The 11,808-nt window shown below is 36.8% G+C and overlaps 1 protein-coding gene across 1 annotated transcript; it reads right to left on the reverse strand.

The window, feature by feature from the left end:
- Positions 1-2,743: 2,743 nt before the first annotated feature.
- On the reverse strand, positions 2,744-10,248 carry LOC126713912 (ubiquitin receptor RAD23c-like). The gene is made up of 12 exons (XM_050413871.1): positions 9,999-10,248; positions 8,256-8,417; positions 6,861-6,914; positions 6,647-6,750; positions 6,495-6,542; positions 6,108-6,285; positions 4,913-5,053; positions 4,774-4,839; positions 4,628-4,675; positions 4,422-4,528; positions 4,252-4,330; positions 2,744-3,107 (listed from the first exon to the last, which is right to left on the reverse strand). Exons 1-12 carry the CDS (start codon positions 10,062-10,064, stop codon positions 2,991-2,993), a joined length of 1,170 nt encoding a protein of 389 aa, XP_050269828.1. The 5' UTR covers positions 10,065-10,248; the 3' UTR covers positions 2,744-2,990.
- Positions 10,249-11,808: the final 1,560 nt, after the last annotated feature.

Here is an 11,808-nt window from a genome sequence, read left to right on the forward strand (position 1 = left end):
TCTGTTGTGTGATTCGGAAAATAGAGAGCTGGCCTCAACTTCAGATCCTGGAATTTCTAGTCGTTTTTTGACTGGTTTATGGCGTCTAAAAATTCCCAGTAAGGTTAAGTCCTTTTTGTGAAGAGCTTTCTCTGATTCTTTGTCCACCATGAAGAACTTGATGAAGAGAACAATAGTCACAACTTCTATCTATAGCCACTGCAACAAAGAGCCTAAAACCACTCTCCATGTGTTGTGGTACTGTGAGAAGATTACCTCAGTTTGGCAGCAAGCCTTTGGGGTTTTAAATTCTGTTTTTTACTCTCTAACCTCTTTCGCAAATCTTCTTGATTTAGTGAGCAGCTCAAACTTCAATCCAGATTTGTTTACGATGATTTGCTGGTTTATTTGGCAGAAAAGGAATAAAGCTAGGGCACATGAACCTGTCTTGCCCCTTGCAAATATTCCAGCAACAACCCGAGACAACCATAGGGAGTTTCAGAGACTTCAACTCAAACCTCATGATACATCCAGACCAAAGCAAGAAGTTTGGAAACCACCCGATACGAATACTTGGAAGACTAATTTCGACGGGGCCATGTTTGAAGACTTAAATGAAGCAGGCATTGGCGTTGTGGTTCGAAATTCCAAGGGAGAAGTCATGGCGGCTTTTTCTGAAAAGATTATTTTGCCTCCTTCTGTGGTTATCCTGGAAACTATTACAACTAGAAGAGCTATCCACCTTATTCACGAGTTAGGCTTACCCAGTTCTATATTCGAAAGTGATTCCAAGATCTCTATCAAAGCACTCCAATAGAAGAATTCCCTGCACCCTTCTTTCAATCACTTGATAAAAAAACTATTGTCTTCAGCTAGTTCTCTTTAAAACTATCCTTTTTCACATACTCTTAGGCATGGCAATGCTTTGGCATGTGCTTTAGCCAAGAAAACGAGATTTTCTTTCCTACTACAAGTCTAGATTTTTACAATTGTTATGTTTCCGATTCTTTAAGTATTAATTTAGTTGCCAAGTTGGCATTTTCCTCAGAAAAAACATTATTAGTTGGCTTTCATAGAAAATTATAAATGTTTTATGTAGGTGTGATAGTGACAAAGGTTAAGGGTGTCCATGCCACCCAGTAAACCAACCCACACACCTTACCCGCTCGCCACCCCGAACCGACTACTTTGGCTGTTGGCGACAGGTTTCCACCATTAGAATCCGACACTGGTAGGTCGATTGGTAGGTTTCCTCCTCCAAAACCCGAGCCACCCGACCTGACCTGACCTTGAAAACCAAGAAAATTTGGCAAAATCCAACATTTTCTGCTAATAAATTTGTCTAGATCCACCAGATTAGACAAGATCTCTACCAGATTTGACAATATCTCAACGGATCTAGTGAGACCTCCGCTAGATCTAGTGAAATTTTGTCAGATTTGGGCAATTTTGGTCGTTGCTTCGAGGTTGCTAGTTTTGATCAACCCGATCTACCCCCGACGCATGATCTGACCAGTCTACACCGACTCCCTCACCAATCAACGAAGGGTTTAAAAAAATTTCACCCGATTTGGTTGGGTCGATTGTGGGTTGGGCACAAACCCAACTAGTGGACACCTGTAACAAAGGTAATGGTATAGGTTGGTGCAATAGTGATGGTGTTATGGTGAAAGTAAAGGTGGTCATGGCAAGCACTGACAACAATGTTATGGTGGTGATGGATTGTCACAACGGTAATGGTAGGGATAACAAGGGATGTAGTGTGATGATAGTGGTGGTGATGACAATTGTGGTAGTAGTGAGAACATCTAAAGATAATGTATAGTTGTGACAGTGATAATATTGACAATGGTGGTAGTTTCAACAAAAATAAAATAAAGATAACAATGGTAGTGCGATGGCAATAATGGTAGTAGAATGACCACACCAATGGTGATCGTGATGACAAAAATGGTTAGGACTTTAATGATGTTGTCAATCATATAAACGAATAGAGGATGTAAGGTACAAGAAAGTGACTAAAAAAATAGAACACTTCCAAAAAAACATAAAACTTTTTACTTCTTTTTAAATATGCGGCAAAAAATAGGAACCATTGACTTTTCTTTTCACTTAGCTAAATATGGTTTAATTATGTAATTAAACCTCAATCTTTGCCTTGTGTTTCAAAATCATCCACAAGTCCTTATACTTTTTAAGTTTGTGTCAAAAAAGCCCTTACTATCAGTTATTACTTTAACATTGAGTTGAAATCACTCAGCTAAATCTAAGGATTTTAAACCTTCATAGAAAAACATTTGCCATTATTGATTTTTGTTTTTCACAGTACCAAATAATAGAAAAAAGTAAAAAATAAATAAATTAATTAAAAAAATGAAAAAAAATAAAAATAAAAAGGAAAACGGAACGTTAGGATGCATGGAAAATCGGTTTTTATTTTATTGATATATATTACTTAATCCTCGTCTTTAATTTCGTTCTTGTTTGTGACCCCTTTTTCCTTTTTCTTGTAGAAATATTAGGTCATAAGCTTTCATAGGTTCAATTAAAGCTCTCTTTATTATGTAGAGATTTAGAACAAGTGATATCCAGACTTCGTTTGGGATATAATTTCACACCAAACAGACTTTCTCAGCTAAATTTGGTTCACACCAGACATCAACTAAAATTTGTATTTAGTGTTTCATATGCTGATAGATTCTTCATAGAAATGCTAATGTCCATATGTCTTATTGCCAGCTATAAGATCAAAGAAATCCGAAAAGGAAAAAGAGAGACCGTTATTTCCATATTCCAACAGAAAATTTATATAATATGGGACCCAATATTTAAAAAAGAAATCTGGAAAATGTGCTTGAAAGGGGGAGGCATGAACAACTTGACAGCGTCTCTACTCCAGACTCCACAGAACAAATAGGTGGAATAAGACACTAAAGCATTAAAACAAACTCGACCAACATGGCAGAGAAGTCTGACTTTAAAGAAAAATAAGAGAATAAAAACCACTTTGATCAGTCTTCAAACTCATGCATATGATCTAAGAGATAGTTAGCTGCCAGCTCTTCGTTCTTGTTGCATGCAAAGAAAACCTCCAATACAATTGCTCGATCAAAGCCCATTGCTTCAAGCTGCAAAACTTTGCAACGTTAGTAAAGACCGCATGAATAGTCAAGTTTCACACCAATTCCTCAGATAGTTTGACTTATAAGACTAAAATAGATGGATTAAAATCCTATATATTATTATTACTGAAATCAGCATATAAAAATCAAATCATAAACAGACCACCCGTTCAGGTTGTATTTGTCCCAAATGTATAAGACAGTATAGGCGGTTGGCTGCTGGTTACCAGTCTTCAAACCAACCCTTATCAGTTAGCCTACACGTGGGCTGCCTGTCACCCGCCTAACCTGTCCTGCCCTTATACACCACCCACATCCCTAGGCCAGCCCTGCTCTCATTCAAAGCTTCTAATCGCCCTCCCTGACACCAACAGATCTGACACTGGCAAACCCACATCCAGCAACAGTGTACCAGATCAGCAACCAGCAATGAAATCACTGTAATCGACTGCCTATCCAAACACTCAATCCGATCAACTGGTCCGATTGAATCAGTTGACGGCAGGTCCCCCCCCCCCCCCCCCCAAAAAAAAAAACCATGCTCAAGTCAAGTGGCAGATTTATTCCCCACCCAAGCCACTGACCCCTTCATTTCTCTCCCTTGCCATTCAATCGCAACCCCCACCCATCAAAACTGCTGCAAATGCAATCAACTGCAGATCCAAACACTTAATCCGGTTGAGCGGTCGGCTTGAGTCAGTCGATAGACAGTTTTGTTTTTCCCCACCCAATGATGCTCAGGTCAAGTGGCGCTTTTCTCCCTAACAAAACCTGACTGATCCATGATCAGCCCTACTTATCCAATCGATTCTTTATGTGACAGAATAATAGACTATACATAATGTAGTATGATTGTGTAACACTCAATTAGAGAAGGAAAACATTATAAAACTTGATAAGAGTTTGAAGGCATTAGAGCTATTTCCTATTGCTGCTTCTCAATCTTAAGTTAAAAGACAACAGAATGGCATACCCAAAGCTGCAGTTGAATACAAACTTCAATACAAGCATCAAATCTTATAAACTTTTGATCATTACCAACAACAGCAAAAATGCAAAGTCAGTAACAAAATTCCTAACATTAATTCCAAAGCAACAGATTTTTTTTTTTTTTAAAGAGCAGATAAAAAACAAGAACTGACAAACTTACACGTTCAATGGCCTCACGCTCCTCAGGTGTGACAGTCACAGCCTGTGGCATACCTGAAGGTACCTGACCGAGTAGGTTCCTGATTATACATTAATACATAAATAAGCGTCATGTGAATTCAACTACAAAAATAAACAGAAGCAAGTGCTGACGCATAATAATCATCTCACCCTTCTCCTTCAACAGGTTCATTTATCAGGCGTAAGAAGTCAGCCTGATGCTCCTGGATAAGGCGCATTAGGTGTGGATTTTGCTTTCCTAGTTCCTGAAGCATAGGCTGCAGCAGAGAAGAATGTCGGTAGTAATCAATGTTAACATAAGTTATTAAATTGATCAAACTGACAACCAAAACAAGGAAACACTCAATAAAGAATACCTGCAATATTTGGGGATTTGCTTGAACCATAGCTCGCAAGGCTTGGAACTGAAATAAAGAATAAATTGCTTTAAAAACCTCAGGCAAGTTGGTATACATGAAAAAGCCAACTTTCAGATTAATAAAGAAAATTATAGATAAGATACCTGTTGACTGTTACGTAAGAAATCCAAGGTGCCTGCACCAGCATTTGAACCCACAGCAGGAAGGCCCTGAATAAGGAAGACAATAGTCCATAACTCGATTCTAATAAAGCTCATAAATTATTAATCTAAAGATATACACCTGTGGAAACAGATCTAGTGGGTTTGCATTGGGCCCACTAGCAGGTACTGCTGGTTGTGGAGCCTGGGCTGGAGGGTTGACCGCCTGCCCGCTAACAGGAGCTTGAGCAACTTGAGGAACTTCAGCTGGCTCAGGAATTCCCTGAAACATATTAATTTTCAATTTAATCCGATGTGATTACAAATGCATTGTCCTGATTACTTTGATAGCAACAGAAGATTAAATGTGACAGTAAAATGAGCAACATGTTTATCTCAACAGGAAAATGTCATTCCCCATATGATCATGTGTATCTAAATGTAAGTTTAGTTGGCTATTAACTAGTAAAAAATTTAAACTGAAACCAAACATCTACAGCTTTAATTCCCCAGTTTCCATCCAATCATCCAGTTTTTGTTGGTATCACTTAATAAAAGTTCTCCTGTTTAAATTCACCATTTGCTAATCCATTCCTAAGCCTTTCTTCTCCAATTTGTATATCAGCACACCATTGTCCATGAACAATTGCCACAAAAAGGTGGCCCCAAAGCATTCTCTCAATCATAAACCAGGATATCATAGGCCCAACAACAATATCCCCTTCAGTAGACATCAAGACGTGGTAAAAAATTTAATTCGCATAACCTTTTTCTTTTTAAACACAAGTCCAACTGGTAATTCTGTTAACAATTAGAACCACAACTCGGCCTTTAAAATCGATCCAGCAACCAAAATTTAAACTTTTATTTTTACATTCAAATCATTTTAAGCTTCGACATATTCAGATGAATATCCCATACTTTGCATTTCTTAATACCAAGATTCTTAAAAAATAAACTTAAAAATTTTAAATTCCTGTAACGATAAAAATTGTATTTCACATTTTTCAGTGCAGCCTCACTATAGATATCCACAGTGATGGCCAAAACAAATTCTGCTCAATTCGAGGGGGGAAAATCAGGAATGATAACCCTCTTCCCCAGGAAGGATACTTAATCGTCAACCCTTAAATACCCTTTTCATACATCTACCAATCTTACAAGTTCTATGCTGATGATGTCATAAGTTCATAGTTAACCGAGTTGAAAACATATAAAATACATATAAAGTTAGTAATTAAGCTTGATGAAAAATCGACCCACAACTGACAAGCTTGATCCACTTACACGGTGAGCCACAAATGGATAATGAAGCCAAAGACTGGGAATGAACTTACAGAATAAAGATATTCAACGGCTCTTTCAGGGTTGTTAAAAGCAGCACGTAAAGCACGGACAACGGTGTCTCGGTCCCAGCTTCCTCCACCCATATCTAGAATCTGTTGAACGGTAGTCTCTAAAGTACTTCCTGCAACAAGATTTGATGCTGCTTGGCCATAGACATCTGATTCTGAACTGCATAAACCCATAATAATAATAATAATAAACAAAAGAATATAGTCAAAGAAATATCATAAAATTCAAGTTACAATTACATAACAATCACATAAGTGACTTGAAGGTCTCTGAATTATAAAATCTAGAAAGAATGGAAGGTCAAAACATATGGTTTTAACTGTTAAGCTTGGGACTTATATTCAGATACTATGATCCTTAATACTCACGAAGCAGGAGGGGCTGCAACAGGAGTGGGTTCAGGGACAGAAGGGGGCCTGCACAATTCAAAAAACAGAAGTAGAAAAGTTAGTTAAAACAATAAGAAGTGGACTGCATGTTTACACCCCAAAAAAGAAAACACTTCAAACAGATCTCTCACGGTGCTGCAGTTGGGGCAGGAGGTTGAGAAGCAGGTGGTGGTTGTGTCACGGTAGGAGGGGAAGTATTTGTGGCAGTAGGAGGGGAATTACTTGCAGGTTGAGCCTACACATTTAAGTGGCTCAATTAGATCAACTTCAAATGGCAACACTGACTATGATGCTGACGCTAACCATATAGGCAGAATAGACATCAACAGCATCATCCATAATTACCTGGCTTGTGGGTGCAGCTGCTGTACTTGAGGTTCCACTTGATGAGACCTTACTCTACAATTGTTTCAACAAGTATTCATTAGCACAAACATTAAAGCAACCAGCAAACCAAATGTCTCTAAGAAGAAGCAACTTCAAGAACATCAAAAGCCTTAAGACAACCCCATAACTCTTTTCTAAGTACATCTTGTGATACAGAAAACCACCATATATGAAGAGTAGATATAAATACACTTGTAAATGACACCATAAAAGTATGGTTTCCAGTTCTTTTTAAGTGGTTAAAACTTGATAACTACAAATTTGTACACCAGAGACATAAATGGCTGTCAAAGGGTAAGACCACATCCAAGTCACCCCTCCTCCAAGGACCCCATTGAAGTGGGACCAACAAAATGACCATTTATTCTAGAGACAAACTATGCCTAGGTTGCATATAATCTTTTGCAGGAACAATTCCAGCACAAATAGAGAATAAAGCCTGTAATAACTAATAAGGCACGCAGCCAATAAACTAGAATTTGAAATTTGTATACTAATAACACTTCCTAGATTGTATAAAATGTCTTATCTTTTACACAGCCAACCCCAGCCAGATAATGTTGTAATTAAATAGGCCCCTAAAATCAGACTCGGACACTCTCTATGAAAATAGTAAAAACATTATGGCTAAGAACTTAGGAAAACACATGGATCTAGCAAAAACTAGTTCCAACCGGAGTAGTCCTTTTCTTTTCCTTTTCTAGACAAAATTGAAGCCTAAGAACGACTCTGACTGCACACCAACGTTTGAATCTAACAAAAGGTTCTGTTGAGTTAACAAAGTTCCAAAATGGATAAAAGAATCATATGAGAATGTTTTAGATGGTTCTCTGAAAAATTAAAATAACAAATCAACATGAGGCCTACTGATTCATAGGCCAATAGTGAGCATACTGATAGGCAAATTGACATGCAAATAAGATAGAAGATTTAACAAGACACTCTTGCAGCCATTATTTTAACTACCATAAGTGAATCCTAAATGGAAACAACAATTTTCTTGTATCCATTTGTTCTTTTTACCTACATCTTTCACATCTAAACATAAATCCAGAATTTCCCTTCTTTTGTCAATATAACGTGAATTCTATAATCCCCCATCAAAAAAAAAAAAAAAAAGTGAATTCTATATACCCACCTTCCCCACACAGAGAGAAAAGAGAAATGAAGAAAATATAAGTTTTAGTTTATATATTTTTTAATCATAGTCAAGACCAGCAGAATTTATTCATTTGCCAACTTGAATGGTCTAAAGATTTCTTTCAATAAGTTAAAACTATAATTCTCCACGACTTTCTTTCCTTCCATTTCTACAATGAGAAGGATAAACCCATAGAAGATAATCAAATTAACCTTGGTTAACATGATGACAACAAAACTGTTCTCCGCAACTTTATTTTCTTCTAGCGTTGTGCCATCCTTAAGAACTTTCCCCTGATGAATAAGCATCTGTTGTGCGGCAGGGTAAACATCAGAACCCTGAACTGTCTCTATGCTTTTCTTGACATCAGAAATCTGAAAATAGCAGGAAAAAAAGATCAATTGGAACACTGAGCTGAAAGTCATGATATGCACACAAAAAAAATAGGAGTAAAGGAAACACAAAAATAAATTGCACAAGAAGAAACTATATACCAATCCTTTTGTAAAATTCAGTGAGACTTACACAAATTTTAAACTATAATTCAATAACTTAATTTGCAGTTATAAATGCACCCAGTGAGTCTTGAACCCATGACCTCACCTCCACCTTGCTCTTAGAAGGGGAGGATGTACCATTTGAACTAGAGCTCATTGGCACTATCATTTGATAACTTCACAATGGATTCAATGATGCTTGAACTGTGAAAAATACATGCTTGTGTAAAAGCTTGGGATGCAAGCAAAAATATTATTCAAGAAACTTTATCGAGCTACAGAGGAAGGGAGAGACAATTCCCATCTATTTCATGATTGTATTTCCTATCTTATGTCACTTTTTTTTCACCACTTGGTCTTGTTTTCCTCAAATATACTCACTAAAATTATTTGAAAATCAAGACTGCATCTAACCTATGCTGATGAGATATTTATGGTTTTTTTACTAGATAGGTATTTTGAAGAATGATCAAGACAAAAAAACATATTGTTAGCTCTAAAGATCAAAGGAAGCAATGCCCCTTTCCCTTGGGCCCACTCAATCATCCACAAAACATCAAAGGGAGAAATTCCAAAGATTGCCACTCGAAGCTACACAAAGTAATAAAAAAAGTAATTAAAACATGGAGATAATTTCATATAGAAATCACTAGGTAAAAACAGTAGGATCCAAAGAAAAACCAACATCATAGAACAGAATGCTTTCCTTGGTAGTAGTAGTTCACAAAGTTAAAAAAAAAAACGCATATTCATTTAGCCCAACTAGAGCACTTTTGTTTTTTATGACATGGAACCTGACCAAGGCGGAGACTCTTTGGACCCACCGCTGGGGAGTAAACCATGGATACACGACCCCAACTAGAGCATTACATCATATTCCATCCTTAAATAAACTTAATCAAAGGGTGTATAAGCTCAAACCATCTGCAAAAATATATGTCAATCCCAACTAATAATGTGCCCCCTTTGATATTTAATCAAATTTAATATTGATGCCAGATGCTAAAACAAAGCACTACAAACTTGCCCAAACCTAATAGTACACGAATTACACAAATTGAACCTCCTTAAGCATAAAATATCTAAATTAAACCAAACCACTTATCTACAATTCACACCAAGGCTACAAATTTGCAAAATTCAAGCTCCTTTCTTTTGAGTACAAAATTCAAGCTCTTTTCTTTTAAGTGCAAAATTCAAGCATAATTCACAAAAAACCTAATAAAATTCTACAAAGAAATACAATCAACCACTCGACAAAATACAAAATACCTAAACTTAGTCTGCACAAGCGATAAAATCGGGAAATAAAACCCTAATTCACGATTAATTCCACCTACAATATCAAATAAAACCCTAATTTCACAACAATCAATCAATTATCAATATAATCGTCACAAAACTGAACAGAAAATAAAATTCTAATAATTGAGAGATTAATAAGAGAAGTATTGGTACCGAGTCTTCCGGTTTCACTTCGATCTCGAAGTGAGTACCCTTGAGAGTCTTCACGAAGATCTTCATCTTCCTCTTCGCTCTACGACACTCGCTCGCTCGTCCGTACGATCTCCGAGTCTCCGGTGAGTCTCCGACGACGTCAAAGCCGGCGATACCTTCTTCAAACACAGAAAGAGAGAGAAGCAGTGAAAGAGAGAGGAAGCCGAAGCAGAAAGTCACTGCGAGAGGAAATGAAAAGCAAAAGCTGGACTCGCTGTTTCTGCTTGTTTATATATATCTACATGGTGTGGGTAATGATCAGGTACTACCGGTATATCTGGTAGTACTATTTTTGTCTAATGACATAGCGCAACGTGGACAATTAATGTAGTTGTGTTGAAACGTGTCGCGATTTAATTGGGCATTGATTAGTGTGTGGAGGATAGTGGGTTGGGTTACGTGAGCTTGGAATGAAAGAGCTAGATTCTTGTGTCCAGCAAATTTAACGTAAGGAGAAGTTTTGGTATTTTATCCGTACACAAGTGGCACGCGTGCCTAACCATTTCCTTTCATGAAGGAGGGAGCAGCTTTCTTTTAAGGCCTACCGTTTGATGTTTTGCCATTTTGGGCTTTTGCTGAATGCTGAGTTGAATTATATCACGGATCATGAAGATTTGATTAGAGGTGGTAATGTTTATAGTAAACGACCTTGACTTGCTTTAACACAATTAATGAATGAATAAATATTGATGGGTAATTAAAAACAATGTGTCAACCATAAGAGTCGTCCAAGAGATCCATGTCCAATATAATCATCAATTAGGGAAGGCGGAAAGAAGTAACACCAGAAAGGAGAAAGGTCGGCTATAATAAAGGACAAGTCGTCTACATACAAAAGACCATAGATGACTAATGAACACTTAGTAAATTCTAAATGTTTTCTACAAACCAAGAACGGTTGCACTACAATCCACTATTCCGAGACAGGGTGAATTTCCTGAAATTCGCTCCATTCTCCCCACTAAATCTACACATCTCTCACAATGATAGTGGCACTTAACAAGTAGACCAACTCCAATCTCTCTATAACACTATTTTCAAACTTGGACTGGATCGGGATGTCCGACCGAAAATACCAAGAACTAGGATGAAAACCGATTTTTTATACATAGAGAACTAAAATTATTGTTAATTCCGTGAACGCCTTAAACTGGGGTTGGACTGCACGGTTCATGCTAGGAATTATTGTTAATTCCATGAACCCCTTAAACTCGGGTTGGACTGCACGGTTCATGTAGAACCAGTGGCATGAACCGTGCGGTCCAACCCCAAATCAATTTTTTTTTTTTTTAATAAAAACAACTTAACACAATTCTATTCTATTTAATTAAATTATACATCTCTTACAAGGAAGAAAAAAAAAACTATAATTAAAATCCTTCAAAGATATTTAACTTTACTTCAAAAATTAATCATAAATTTTTATGTTTTCATGGTTATTATTTTATTTTATTAACTTTCTTATTTAATTATTAAATATATGCTTGAAAATCATTATATTTCCCTCACATATATAGATATATTAGTCAATTTTGCTAGTTTTATAAATTTAATATATATATATTTAGGGTTTAATTAATTATGACGTCTTCACGATTTGACCCTGGTTCAATCTCGGTTCGACCTCAAAAATCTTGAACATTTTCCTTTTATGGTTCAATGAACGGTCCGGGTTTCAAAACCATGCTCTATAAAAGAAACCAAGCCTCACTAAGCCAAGGTATGCATAACTATTCATCCACTTATAATACTTGAGTCCTTGAGAGAAATA

The sequence above is a fragment of the Quercus robur genome, chromosome 2, assembly GCF_932294415.1.
Source record: "Quercus robur chromosome 2, dhQueRobu3.1, whole genome shotgun sequence".
Classification (NCBI taxonomy): Eukaryota; Viridiplantae; Streptophyta; class Magnoliopsida; order Fagales; family Fagaceae; genus Quercus; species Quercus robur.